The sequence below is a fragment of the Symphodus melops genome, assembly GCF_947650265.1.
Source record: "Symphodus melops genome assembly, chromosome: 22".
NCBI lineage: Eukaryota > Metazoa > Chordata > Actinopteri > Labriformes > Labridae > Symphodus > Symphodus melops.
The window spans coordinates 16,523,125-16,537,689 of record NC_136712.1 but is presented as its reverse complement, the minus strand read 5'-3'; the positions used below and the strand labels follow the sequence as shown (position 1 = coordinate 16,537,689).

General features: G+C 40.5%; 1 protein-coding gene and 2 long non-coding RNA genes across 4 annotated transcripts in view; 1 reads left to right on the top strand and 2 right to left on the bottom strand.

The window, feature by feature from the left end:
* Nucleotides 1–14,565, top strand: part of syn3 (synapsin III) — a 105,594-nt gene that overhangs the window by 78,916 nt on the left and 12,113 nt on the right. For both annotated transcript variants that reach the window (XM_079335031.1, XM_079335032.1), the window contains exon 7: nt 10,300–10,362. In XM_079335031.1, the coding sequence (XP_079191157.1) occupies nt 10,300–10,362 (63 nt within the window). The remainder of the gene's footprint in view (nt 1–10,299; nt 10,363–14,565) is intronic.
* LOC306817847 lies at nt 408–3,906 on the bottom strand. Its single transcript, XR_013778085.1, has 2 exons — nt 3,327–3,906; nt 408–1,467 (listed from the first exon to the last, which is right to left on the bottom strand). It is a non-coding gene; the product is annotated as an uncharacterized lncRNA (long non-coding RNA).
* On the bottom strand, nt 5,574–13,910 carry LOC306817845. Its single transcript, XR_013778084.1, has 3 exons — nt 13,701–13,910; nt 5,843–5,909; nt 5,574–5,749 (listed from the first exon to the last, which is right to left on the bottom strand). It is a non-coding gene; the product is annotated as an uncharacterized lncRNA (long non-coding RNA).

Here is a 14,565-nt window from a genome sequence, read left to right as displayed (position 1 = left end):
AAGCTCTTGTTTTGGATGGCTCAGTGTTTGTGAGGCTTGTGAGGATCCGTCCCCTGGCTGAAACCAGAGGGTGTGGGCTTCGTTGACCAGCGTTAACCACGATTTGCTGGACAAACCACAGCAGGAGGCGGTCATCTGACATGTATTTTTACAACTGGAATAAGACATGAGACTACACAAACATTTGTCCACAGCTCGGAGACAAAGTCACATAACGTAACTGTTATTCTAGTTGTGAAATTCATATTGCTGGATGGCTTTGAAATACAGAGCCTTTGTTCTGGGTGTAGAGGGGATCTCTGCTATCTGAGTCATGTAACAAACAATTGACCCTCTGTTTTCTTTGTTCCCCCGTTCTCCCGAAAATTGTTCTTTTCATTTAAAAAAAGGTACCGTTGTTGAACAAATACAATATCTGTTTTATTTTAAACACAGTCGTGGTTAAACTGTAGCATGTCAAAGTTTCTCAAGAGCATTGATTCCCAACTTGAGGCTCACCAGCCCCATGTGAGGCCGAGATAATGATGAACAACTTCCTGAAAATAAAGACAAGAAACTAGAAAAGCTTCCAAATGTTACATTACACTTACAGTCCTTAATTAAGGACTAATTGTTGCTGTGGAACAACTTCCAAATAATCCAACTAGAAACATCCAATTACACAGAACTGGTCATGTTAGCTTGTGGTTCCATTTCTTCTACAGCTATGATCTGAGGTTGGAAAACCTTTTATACCCCACAGCATGTTCATTTGTATTAGATTCGATTGAACACACTGTATCTGTTCTCTTTGGATATTGCACAACTTCTCCTTTCATCCAATTAAAAAAACAAAAAAACGTGGCCGTCATCAACCAATCACTGCTTGTTATCGCCGAAGGTTGAAATTGTTAAGGGTTGCACAGCCTGACTGTAATCTAGTTGTTTATGACAACAAGATGTATCACAGACTTTGGTTTGATATTGAAGTAATTTTTTGACATGGTACCGCCCATTCCTGCTACTTGCACAGCTGGTTTGAATACAGTCTAGGTCTGCCACATCCAGCTGTTCCAAAACACTTTCCACCTTGATGTTTCTACTTCCTCCTCCCTCTGTACTGGCTCTTAATTGAAAACAGTGGCGGTGCTGACGGGCGGCTGACTCCATGGTATGCATCCTGCAGAAGCCTGCCTTTCCTTCCTCCACTGTCAAAATATTGCTGACACATCATAAACCCTTTCATTCACTGTGTCTTATCAGCAGCAAAGAGCCAGAAACATTTCTTAATATGTCCTAAAGTCACTGTCATGTTGTGGGATTAGAAGGAGTGTGACTTCGTTATCTCGTTCAGATAGTTCCGTTTTTGTCAATTTTAAGTTGCAATGTCTTCTTCTAAAATGTCACCTCGATCCGCTCTCCTCCGTGACACTTTTGTGACTCTGAGACGCTCATCACGACATGGCGGGTCCACAGTCTCTTCTGAATCTAATGAGAAATGAGAAGGCAGCAATCAAGAGACATGAGATACACCTGATATAACTCTGATTAATAAACATTAGCCAAAGCGGTGCTCACCTTCAGCTCCACCCTGCCATCTTAATATGGTAACTTCTGGCACCAGTAAACCAACTCACTCATGTTAAAAATGATAAACTCAACAGTCTGTTTGATTTATCTATCAGGTAAAATCTCTGTCGCGACTGAGTTATTTATTTCACCGTTAAAACATTTGAACTGTTACATTTCATCCATTTTCAAAAACAAACTTTGCAGGATTTAACTAAATATTCTCGACATTGTTGAAAGGGACAGTAGCAAACCACAGACTGTATCAGTAAAGTAACACAATGGAATCCAGACCGCCACATCTGCTCCGTGTCCTGAATGTGGGAGTTCAGCTGTGTATTTAAAGCTTTCTGCTTCCTTAGTTTAATGTATTTTTTGTGGAAACCGGATATGAAGCCGGGACATGATGCAGGAAGAGATTCTTCATGGAAAGAGTGTATAGATCTTTTCTAGGATCCTACGTGTAACAGAAAGGCAACTGAATTGTTTCAGTCAGCTCAGAGGGTTTAATGCAGCGCAAGAACTGCCGGCAACTCTGTCCTCCCTGTGTGTGAGCATCTGCAGACAGATGTGATCAGGGAGAATAAGAGAATTGGAATCTAACCTCAAAGGTAAACTGTCTGCTTGTTTGTGTACTATTTTCTGTCTTCATACAAGTTTGGAATTTGGAGGATTGTTTTCCCTAATATCCGAGCCGAAAGGACTGAGCAACTGATTCCATTCGTTTTACAGGGAGCCAAGACTGTGCGCAGTCACCTCATTTCTGCTCGCTCTTTTCCAAGACCTAATACTGTTAGATCCCCTGGAAAATGGGAAAGCAGCATCACTTTTCCTCTTAGACTGAGAGGAATGCGACACAGCGTTGATGGTTTTTGCAGGACTGGCTCGCCCGAGGCCTGTCTGCCCTTTTTTTCTACTGAGGCAGGAATGTAGGTTAGGGAATTGATTAGTGCTAATAAGGCCTGTTCAGGTCCCTATTTTAGCACGGCTGCAGAGAAACTAGACTGAAAAAGCTTTTTTGTAGTTACAGTCTGGACATGTACTCAACACTGACTTTCAAACGTGTGTTTATTTCAAATGAATAGACTGGACTCAAGTAGTGGCAGCGTTGGGTTATTAAATGATATTGGTTAGCCATCTGTAATATTAACCACTTGAAAGATCACTGAAATATTACTCTCTCATAAGAGCAGTTTTTGTCTGAATTTTTAAGAATAATTGAGCACATTTTGTCCCACGTCTATTTACTTAGAAAGCTGTTTCAGCCTTCCGAGCAGATTTTCAGCACCTCAGTATCTGTTAAAGGAATATTTTGGCCTCATCCTGTCCATTAGGAGGAGGCTGAGGGACACTGTCCACTGGTCTGTGGTTTGATCCCCAGCTCCTGCAGTCGCACATTGTTGGTGGGAGGTTGTGCACGTTCACTGCTTCTATCATCAGTCAGTGAATGTGCCTTGAATGGATGGATGTTAGCTTTTAGAGTGGTCAGAAAAAGTCCACTTCACCAAATATCTAAGTCATATGTATTCATGTTGTGATGGAATTTATGTTGTCAAAGTCATCTTGGGTTAAGGCAAGCATTCATTTGAAAACCGCTGCATGAGTGTTACTGGTTAAATCAATCATGACAACCTTAAATTAAAAAAAATTAAAAAAAAGTCTCCCCAATTGATCTTCAACTTCTGCTGTGATGATTTCATACTGACTCATAAGCTCTCAGGTCATAGGTCGAATGGCAGACGTATGGAACGGTGTGTTACTGTACTGACAGTTTGTACCTCATCCAAAAGCCTTGCAAGTTGTGGTGACGAAGCAGGTGACTTGACCACTAGAAGATACAACAGACCATCTCTGTCATTTCTCCATCTTCAGTGTTGACAGGAAGCGCCCACCCTGGAAACTTTCCCTAGGAACAAGTGGTGTTTTCCAGACAGCTGTCGACCTAATGGAAACACACTAGAAGAGACCTTAATATAAGCCAGATGAGCTTAAATTCCACAACAATAATTACTCGGCCCCATTAGATGCATTTACTGTATGCGCTTTAACACAATTGGGATGACTATTACATGGAGTTTGGAGCAGATGTTGGCCCGAAGGGGTTACCATGACAACTCGTAAAAGTCTGTTGTGGGCGCGTATCCAGGAACTACCGTGTGTGTCACACTTATGTCACTCTTGGTTTTGGAACAATTGTTAAATTTGTCTTGAGGGTTTACAGCCTGGTGAAAAAGGCCTGCTGTTGTTTGTTTACTTGGGTAAGAAGTAGCCACACATCAATCCATATCCATCCATCCAAAACAAACCATAAACATTGATTGTAATATGATTTATTTTACTTTTTTTTTTACCATAGTTTCCCCCATTTGTTGACATGCTACATATTTAAACAGAGTGGCTTTTTTCTGTCAGATTTGTGTGTCAGTCACTTAACTTGGACTTGCATGATGAACATTGTTGGGCAGGTTAGGCTAACTAAATCCACAGGCAGGGCTTGATGTGGGAAGGCTGTCATTGGTCCCACTGTGGTCGGACACTTGGAAACAGATTCTGGGCCGGGGTACTCGACGAATGTTGCCTTCCTGAACCAGTGCGTCTCATGTTCTTTCTTTGATGTGGCAGGTTTTTATGGCCATGATAACAATAAATGGATCCTAAGCGCAGGATGGATGCACCATGTGTTTCTTGGATAATGCATGCGCCCTCAAAGAATGATCTGCCTCCTTTGATTCAGCAACTAAAGTACTGCACTTTTCTTTATCTTCTCATTGGATAGCTGAAAGTGACCCATTATTATTGGCTTTGTTTTAACCCTTTAACCCTGTCTATTGGTTTAATGCTGTTTTCACCAATTACATCGACAAAAAACAAAAAGTCTCATTTGTATGTAGAAGTCAGTTTTGTACATTCTGTCTGAAATGGAGGTTTTGTGGTTTTCCACACTGGTATGTTCATTAGAATAATTTCACTGTCAGGTTGATCCATTTTTTTTTCTGCATCTCCCTCTTTCCCACTTCCCAAGACCAACACAGTCCTAGCAGACGGCTGTTCAACATTAGACTGCTTCTCTTAAAGGCAGTTTTTTTCTTGCTGTTACTTTGTGAAATGTTGCTCTAGGGTTGGATCAGTACGCATGGCAATTTAATAGAAGGGTGGCAAAAAAGTAGAATAGGCCTAGTATGGATCGGTTATTTTGGTATAGTTCCTAACTTTGGACAGTGGAAACGCCAATAAATGCATACTGTACTGACATAAACCAGACTGCTTTTTGGAAACTGAGCTCACCTTATCTCTGGTGGTGTGGTACATGGTGGGCAACAAAGTTGAACAGCTGCCTGCTGAGTCATATATAGCATTATGCTAATATTTTAAAAGTTCCAATTCATAACCTACAGCTGGCTGTAGAAAACACAAGCAAGCGCAGGGTTTACCTTAATAAACGGTACCAAACTATTCTGAATCAAACTAGCAGCTTGGTGGAAACGGGGTTATGGTGAATAGTTAAATAAAAATAGTGGGATAACTTTTTGTTATAAGTATTACTTGGTGTTTAGAAGCCTGGATCAATACAATTGAAAATGTTGCTAATGTTGTTAGCTTTAGACTTAGATTTGTTCAAAGCTGATGCTAAAGGTTGTTGTGCTTTGGCCCAAGTCACAAAATGTTGTTGAATGAGAGATAATCAAGCATTTTAAGTTACAAAAATCCCAATTCATCCCACTGGGTTTTATCATGTCAATAGTATATCCATGTTAGAGTTAAACGTAATATTACTCTGGGAAGAGTCAAAGTCGTTGAGTTAAGAGACAGTTTCTACAACCTAATTAAAATCTGCAATCATATACAAATGTAAAGTCATGTCATTCTTTTGAAATAAGGTTAATAAATGATAGTAGGCAAGCAAGCAGTGTTTTTCAATTCTCTTGCTTGGCAAACAATTTTGGTTTAAATTTTGAACACTGAGTTCTGGAAACTTCCAGCCTCATGTGTTTGAATGTTTTGGGGATGGGAATATCACATGGAGGTGTTTTGAAGCCAGGGAATCCTGATTCACCTCAGACAAATATTAGCAACAGCTCTACATGACTCACTTACAACACGCTTTCCGTATGCAGCCAGAGGGAGGGGATACATGTGTGAGCGAATGGGCTTCCCTGAAGTATTTCCAACATGTGCCAGGCCTCGTCGTCTGGCACGTTTACTGTAAAAGAAGGGAGCCTCAGTATTACGAAACAAAACCTAGACTGGTGAAATCACCCACCGTATAATTAGCTCTTCTAAAACGTGACCTTACCATCTTTACCACTGGATGCCTTTAGCAGATTTCTGCTGGGAACAAAAGGCGGAGTAGACACTTGCCACTGGAATGAAACATAAAAATGAAGTTTAAAACAAAATTGTCCACATCTGAGAGCTCTCTGGCTCTAATGACCACCAAGGCTTTTTTAAGCACGGAAACTTTTTTTGTGAAACATTCTCGTAAATGATATCAATCACTGAAGGCTATTAAATAGTCCTCCTGATGTCTGAAGTGAAGTCTTATTGAAGTCATAGTGTGTACCACTGATACAGAAAGTCTTCTGACTTAGTTTGTATATTGCTCATTTGTAACTTACAGTAAAAACACAGCACAAAGAAAGTAATAATTGATACAGACTCCATATACACGCTATAGAGAGAGTAACAGAGAATAGTAAAACTACTAGAGTAGAACATGTTTGGCCTTGTAAATTCAAGGCCAAACCCAATTATTAAACCCAATCACATTAAACATGCTAATAAAACAGCTAATCACAAGAGATTTTGGGGGGGGAAAGCAAAGTTATCCATGCCCTAATCAGTCGGCTGTTTTAGCTTGTTAGCTTAGTTTGCTTCATTAGCTGTTAATCTCTCTCAAAGTACGGGTTGTTCCATTAAAAAAATAAAATAAACTGAAGAAGGCTTTAGCTTTATTAATAGCATTCAACATTATCTTTAAAAGCTATGTGAACTTCAGATACCAAGCTAACAAGCTAAATGACTTTTATGAAACTTGTTGATTTTTAAATGTTACCACAATTTTCTGCTCATATAACTGTTGTGCTCAGCTAAGTAAAACTCCTGAGATCTTTTCACCCCTCATCTGAAGTACATGCACTGACTTTAAATAGTTACTGAGGTTATAACATGTTTAAAATGAGCAGAAAAGAAGCACATTGATAGATTATCACAGTATACAAGCGTATAAAAACGTTACATCTGAAAGTATTCCCTACGTAAATAAGCTACTGGAACTTGATATTTCAAGTTTAGCTTTGCCACTATGAGCTCACGCTTTAACAGACACAACACACATGCTGACACTCTGGCTCATGCGGTGTTCAAGTGCATTCATTGCCGATGTGATGAAACTAAACTAAACATCCTTGAGCCGCTGCAGTCAAATGTTAATGTTCTCATTCCCTGATATTGTAATATCATTTGTGTTTTTGTGGTGTCTGAGTTCATCAGAAAACAACAGTGAGCGCACGTCTCATGACGCTCTGGTTCCATCAGGGGTAGAGGATGTGGTTGTCTCCCCCCCCCCCCGCCCCTCCCCAATATGTTCAGTGTCTGCCGTCATTGCCACACTGATGGGAAAGAGTGGAAGGAACATGTCCAGACAGAGTGGGTGGTTAAAGACCCTTCTTCCCCAAACACTGCAGCAGCAACTTAACAGACATGCAAACTATGATTCTGCCCTCCTCTTCTCACACACTTGCTAAAACCTCAGGCTCAGGTTTATCACTCCTCATGTGACGCACATACATGTAACTGCTGTAGAGGCATTAAACTTGTTACTCATCTCAGACTTTGTTTTTTATAACTCTGTAGTAGTTGTTGTTGTTTTGTAAAATAATTTGTAGTAATGTTAAAATTTTAAGACATTTTTAACTTGAAATGTTTTTATTCTTTATAGAAGTGCGATACTGAAGAGTTCCTTTAAATTATTGCAGATCCTTTACATTAATGTCAACATTTTGTTTCAAGCCTAAACATTTTTGACTTTCATTTTGAAAGTCATATTAACTTACTGTAACTATAATATATCACATCTTTGTCCTCAATTTTACTTTGTTTGAGACGCAGATGGCTACTGGAATTAGGTTGCAACCCAAAGTCCTCGAGCTGCCCGGGTTCAAGTCCAACATATGGCTCCTTTCCCACATTTCATTCCTCTCTGTGTCTCTCTCTCTCTCCCTCTCCCTCTCCCTCTCTCTCTCTCTCTCTCTCTCTCTCTCTCTCTCTCTCTCGTTTCCTATTCTATACACTGTCCAATCAAATTAAAGCAGAAAGTCCCCCCATCCCACCCCGAAAAAATATGTAATTAAATAGATATCCATTTTCTGACTTTTAGGCTGCAGGTGGTGCAGTGGTTAGCTCTGTTGCCTCACAGTGAGAAAGTTCCTGGTTAAATTCCCTGTTGGACAAGTGTCTGTGTAAACAGACTGTTCTCCCTGTGCACACTCCAGGTACTCCCACTTCCTCCCACAGTTCAAAGACGTGCTTGTGTGAGGGCGGCAGCAGCTCAGTCTTTGCTCTGCTCCAGCGGCACACCTCCAAGCCCTCTCCACTTGCATTTGCACCAAGGAGTTATCATATGAAACACGCCATTAAGCACATGCTGTTGAAAAAATTGTCTTTGACTTGAGCTGAAAATGCTTGTGGCCTGCATTGGTTTGTTAGCGGGCTAATGTTAGCTCGTAGCTTCACGTTGTTGTTTTTAGGGGGGCTCCTGAAGATCTGGAGCATATCTCACAATTTGGTAGTCCAGTCTAGACAGAATGTCTCTGTCCATAGCTGAAATGCTGAAGTTGCCTGTCCTATGTATGTCTAAAATAAATATTTTAGGTGATAATGGCAGTCTTCGCCACATGAGTGTTGACCGCAGAATAGTCCTGTAACTTGAAGCTTATCAGGATTCTCTTTAATTTTATACCACTTTGTCCCATTTTCTTCAAGCCAGCATTATCACAATGCTTCATACAGTTACATCACTTTTACATGTATTACAAAGCTAACTTTCCCCTCCCTCCTTCCCCTGTCTACTGGCACTCGTGAAGTGATAATGGAGACAATTAGAGAACACTTTATCTTGGCAGCATGTCGGCCAAGCCTGTACTGTCAAAACCTGTCAGCAGAAGCAGAGCTCACACCCTCGAGCAGCTCGGGGTCTGTCTAAAGCTGTGTGTAAATCAAGCTGATAGCAACATTAGGATGTGTAGTCCTGTCAGCTGACGGGAGGGTTTGGATGAAGTTCAAACAGCTGTTTAGGCGTTGTCTTCCTGCTCACAGGTCTCAACTTATATAATCACGCACGTGGTTGAAACATGTTGTTTCATGTTAATCAAAATTATTTAAGGCTATTACTAACCATCAATGGTTCTTCTCATTGAACATTAATCAATCTTACATGATTTAATCATCACGCTGCAGCTTCCCTCTGATTTGAGTGTGACAAGGGCCTTTTTAAATAACCACCAAGGAGCGTTTTGGAAAATGCTGTTGAAACGGCGAAAGTCCCTCTTTGATTACGTCTCGTTTACGTTTAGTGGATTTAACAAGGGGCGTATATGTATAACCCACAGGGACGTTTGAAGTAATCTGTTGATGTTTCACCCACTTCACTTCTACAAACTATGAGAAATAGAAGGTTTTTTGGTGTGTCTGTTTTTTTTTTGTTTTTTTGTTTTTTTTTTCAAACCCATCCCAGCGAGTTGTGGTCATCCACACGGCTTCCCAGAACCTTTTGTGTAATAAACCAACATTCTTCTGTCCCCAGCTCACGGCTCCTAAACTGGGCAGCTTTAAGTTCAGCAGAATGGCACAAAAGCCACAGCCCCTTTACAAGGCCACAGTCCTGGACTCTGAATGTACACAATTCAGACTGGAAATACTTTTCCGCTTTTGGTTTTCCTCTCAATGTGGTGTTTACCACTCGTATGTCTTTCTGTATATTTAGAAGACAAAGTAGGTCCTGAACGTCTCCACTTACTGTGACATCCTTTTCCAAACACCAGCAATTCCTGAGCCTCAAATGTTGATACTGCAGAGTCAAATCTTCAAGTTAAAGCAAGTTTAAAGAACTTTTGAATTCTGAATTGTTGGCATCAGCCACTTATTCAAAGCAACAATCGGTACTTGTATTTTGAAAATGTGACTCTGGATAATGTCTTTTACCCACATATTGTTTTGGTGTTGTGGCAACTTAACTGTTTTCTGAGAGTTTACCTTGCAACACTTAGAAACCCTCTGTATCCAACTGTACACAGACAAAAAGTTTGAATTTAGTATTAGCTGCTTTCTAGCTAGATGTTGCAGAGGAAATCTAGAGAGTGACTTCTAATACTGAAGGTGGTGGCAGGAAACTGTCCAAATAAAATAAAGTGTATTTCTCTGGACAAGCATTTTGCTGACTTGGTTGCTAACATATCATCTTAAAAGCGCGTTGTGAGTTTGTGAAATAGGTGAACTGGCAGCTCGACAGAGTCCTACATAAACTGTATTGATATTAAGGATATTGTTTTACCCTGTATCTTGTTTGAAAATGTATCAATATATCTTAAAAACTCAATATCTGTCCCAGCCCTACTGCAACTCCATCTATGGTTCAGCTTTTCCTACTTGCTATTTAAATGTAAAGAAGTAAATATAATCTCCCTCACAGCCACCTAACTGTGGAATGAATGTGTTATTATATCAGTTCATATTTCAATGTTGTTCTGTCTGCAGGTTTCAACCCCTCGCTACCCTGTCGTGGTCAAAATGGGACACGCCTACGCTGGAATGGGAAAGGTGAGTTCCTTAAAATATGCAGACGACACTCACACGATTGGTTGACATCAAAGTTTTTACCCTTTAGAATAACCTTTAACTCTGAGGCGCAGTCCTGGTACAGGATAAAATAACAGCAAAGTTCAAACATAATCCATGATTATGATTCAACTACATTTACTTCTTCTTTAGATTTAAGGCGATCAGGAAAAACAACTTTAAATCAAGAGGTTTCCTTAGAACATTGATGATGATTTGAAGTGTGTGTTACCTTTTTGCAAAGAGTTTGATGAGACTCTTTCACATACGGTATGTAAACACTATTAAGGGGCAGCAAAGCCAAGACACTGTAACTTCCAATTTCCATAAAGTCTGTGTGCAGCGGTTAGTTCACTGCCACTCTTGTCAATACTCCTGTTTTCACAGCGGGCGCCACAGTGGTCCGTCCCTGGAGCGTGCAAGCAGCGCCGCTACACTGCCATATTTCAAATACGCCCCGAGTCTATTTTCATCTGAGCCCACTGCAATCAAGCTTTCCAGAATAGATCGACCTGGACAGGAAGACAGACAAGAACGTGCACTGAGCTTCCGGTCAATTTCAAAATAAAACGCGATATATTCACTCATGCTATTACAGGGGTGGCCAACCCTGGTCCTCAAGAGCCACAATCCTGCATGTTTTAGATGTCTCCCTCTTCAACGCACCTGATTCAAATGATTATCTCGTCATCAAGCTCTGCAGAAGCCTGATAACTATCCTGATCATTTGAATCAGGTGTGTTGAAGAGGGAGACATCTAAAACATGCAGGATTGTGGCTCTTGAGGACCAGGGTTGGCTACCCCAGTGCTATTATTATCTGTCACTTGATCAACTTTACGTCAAAACAGGCTGAGAATGAGCAGCGAATTACCCTCAAAAAGACAAAGCAACATGTTGTTTGCATGTTTTCCTCTTTATTCCAGCGGGATCTTGTAGTTCTCCGGTCATGTTTGTACAGCCCTCAGCAAAACTGTGCCGTTGAATTGACAGGAGCTAGCATCCTGATTTCATGTTAACATTGCACTTGGATATCCGGAAGTAACTGCAAATGTGTTTGGAGTTTGACTATTTGTTAAACTAGGAAAACAACAGTTTTTAGAAACTCTTGTAATAGTCTGCGTCACAGTGACCTTTTCAGACTTAGCTTGGATTACAGGCTCACACCCTGATTTGTCTAGCTTCCAGTCATGCATAGAGTCAAGTGTGATACGATCACGACAGCTTTGACTGAACTTGATGTTCAAACATGAGACGGAGATCAAAAACCAAACAACTTGTCTGATCTAGTTTGTACAATTCTGTGAAGTCTGATCCTGATCTTTAAAATCCCTCGTGATGTCCAAATCACAGTTACAATCAGGCTGCAAAAACGTGTTCCTGGTTTACTCTCACTGAGTCTGATTGTCTGATTAGAGCACACAGACAGGCGAACTGTTTCAGTCATGGTGCAGAACACTTGTGGTTTCTCTTTTGATGTATTCTTACACAACAGTCTTGCTGAGTCACAATTTCAGGAAATCTAAAATCGTACAGCGACTGCAAGTGAATAACTGTAGACTTACTTAAGTCTGCTCTGTGTGTGAACAGTATGGAGCATTTTTTTTCCTATTTAGATTTTTTTTTTTTTTTCAAGCCATGAGGCTGTGATGCGCAACACTAAATTCACACAATTTGTCTCCCACACATGATGTTCTCCCAGTCTCTCTTTCTGCCTCCAGTTATATTGGCTTCACAAGCGGAGACACAGCCTATATGTCTTTGGCCCTCGTCTGTCTGGATGGGCTTGGTTTCCTGTTCGGGAGCCAGACATGCTATAGAATTTCCCATAAGCCTTTAAGGGAACTTGGCAGGCCCTTGTAGAGCAGGACCTCATTTAACCCCTCAGACCTCACAGAGCTATGAGAACGACATGTGGGATCATTGCTGGTTTTTTCTGCTCTTGCAAGAAACTGGTTTAACTTGCAAACAACATAACCAACAACATTTTTTTTACTTCTCAAACTTTATTTACAAATTCACTCGTGACACTTAAAGGAAGAATGAACATTTGACTCAATGTCTGTCTTACTTGTTTACAGTACATCATGTTTACGTGGATGGGACGGCCTTGCTTATAAAGTTGTTTATAATAAGAATAACATAGCCTACTCACTGCTTCTTTAGATGGCAAGTAAGCGTCTTTAGACTGTATGTTTAAAGGCCAAAGCCACGAGCTAACATTAGCATGCTAACACATAATTGCAGGACATGGGAAATTGCAGCTCGAGCAAAAGACAATTTTGTCCACCGCTGATGATGCGTTCTTCATGGGAATGAAAGGGTAGTGTTGGAGGTGTGTCGCTGGAGGAGAGTGGAGGCTTCAGAATAGTGGTGTCTCTAAAACAGCAGTTTGTTTTGGTTGTCTACTACTAGGAGAACTAATCTACTGGACCAAAACTTTGCAAAAGGGCTTCCTTTAACGTGCAGAGCACAGGAAGACTACTGTATGGAAAACTATAAACTCAGACCAATCTGTCAAACCTGAGCGAGCATTGGGGAGCACATTCATGGAAGCAACAGGCAAACACCTTGAACAGAACCAGACTGGCCAACCTGCTGGATCCATTAAAGTCCTTGAATGGATCCAGGTGTAAAATATATTCTAAATCTTTATCACTATTTTATGTTTTGCTTTAATTGTTTTGGCTGTAAAGCTAAATAAAATAACATAAATACCCAACTTGGGCTTGTCTTCAGGCTGAATCTTTGAACAGATGTATTGTCAGTTTGTTTTTGCCCTGGTTCTATAAGCCCAGTATCAGTGGATGGATGTTTAACATGAGTCTGGTTCTGCTCGACATTTCAGTTAAAAGAAAGGTTTTTCCTTGTCACTGCTACTTGTTAAATGTTGCGTAGTGCTTTGCTTGTGATGGTTTGTAGCTAACAATATAAAAGTACTTGAATTGCCCCCCAGGGACAAATAAAGTTTTTTTGAATTGAATTTGTACTACTGGAGGACTTCATTTTGCTTTTCCTACTGGTCGCATCTGGAACATGGTGAACCTGGTCAGTAATGTACTGAGTGCTGAGGTCACTGAAAGAGCTGATTTATTGTTCCAACTGCTGTGAAGTTTTAATATCAATTGGATTTTGTTACAGCTTCAAAGGCTATATGTTATGGTGCTACGTCATTGGCTTGTCATTTATGACATAACAGTAGCAGTGGGATTTTTTTCCCCACAGTTTTCCAGTTTTTGTTGCCTTAAAATGTGTCCTTTGGCTGTTTCCACCAGGCGCTGCTCTTATCCCTCTGCCAGTCTCTCACCTTCTCTGGCTTACCTTTCAACTTTCTCCTTGCATCATTGCAGTTTGTTTAGTTTCTCAGAGGACTTGCGTAATTCCCTGGAGCTTTGCATGCTTACAGCATAGAGCTGGAGCTGCCACTAGCTATCAAGTTGTTCCTTTGGAGCTATGATGTGAGCTGTGACTCACTTCCCTCCGTGCAGTTGGTTTTAGTTGTTTCAACTTCTGCCCGTTCACTTTGAGCAGGCCAGGTTCAGAGCTCAGCTTGGTCACTCTGTTTGCTAAACTCAAAGTCTGAAAAGAGTAATCTGAATGCACACATTTACAATGCACACACACTTGTACCTTTATGTAACTATATTTGTCTGCTTTGTTGCAACGGAACACTTCATTGACATTAGGACATTGGACATATTTAGGGAGAACACATTTAAGTATTTTTCTTAAAGTAACACTGAATGTACACTCACTATCACTTCACTTCACTGAGTGTGCTTCTGGGTTGCTTCTACAACCTTTCATTTTCTTGAGTGACCTTTAGCTCATAGTTTCTAATACTTGCTAACTTGAGCAAACTTCAGGTCAACATTTATTTGTTACATTTAGTACTTCTCTTTTTGGCCAGCTTACCTCTACATGTTTGCACGTTGAGGATGAACATCTCCATACATAACATGATGTATTGGCTCTGTTTCATACTTCTAGCTGTTTCATGGTACAAGTGATTATGTAACATATTAGCAGTTTAACAAACACAACAATGCTGCAAGCTAAGCTCTAAGCTCTTTTTTAGCTTGTATTGCACCAGTGCCAGTCTTTGAAGATATGTTTACATAGTTTAATTTCTCCTAAAACAAAGGACAGAGTAGGTAAAGCTAGTAGAAACAGAATAAAGCAAGTT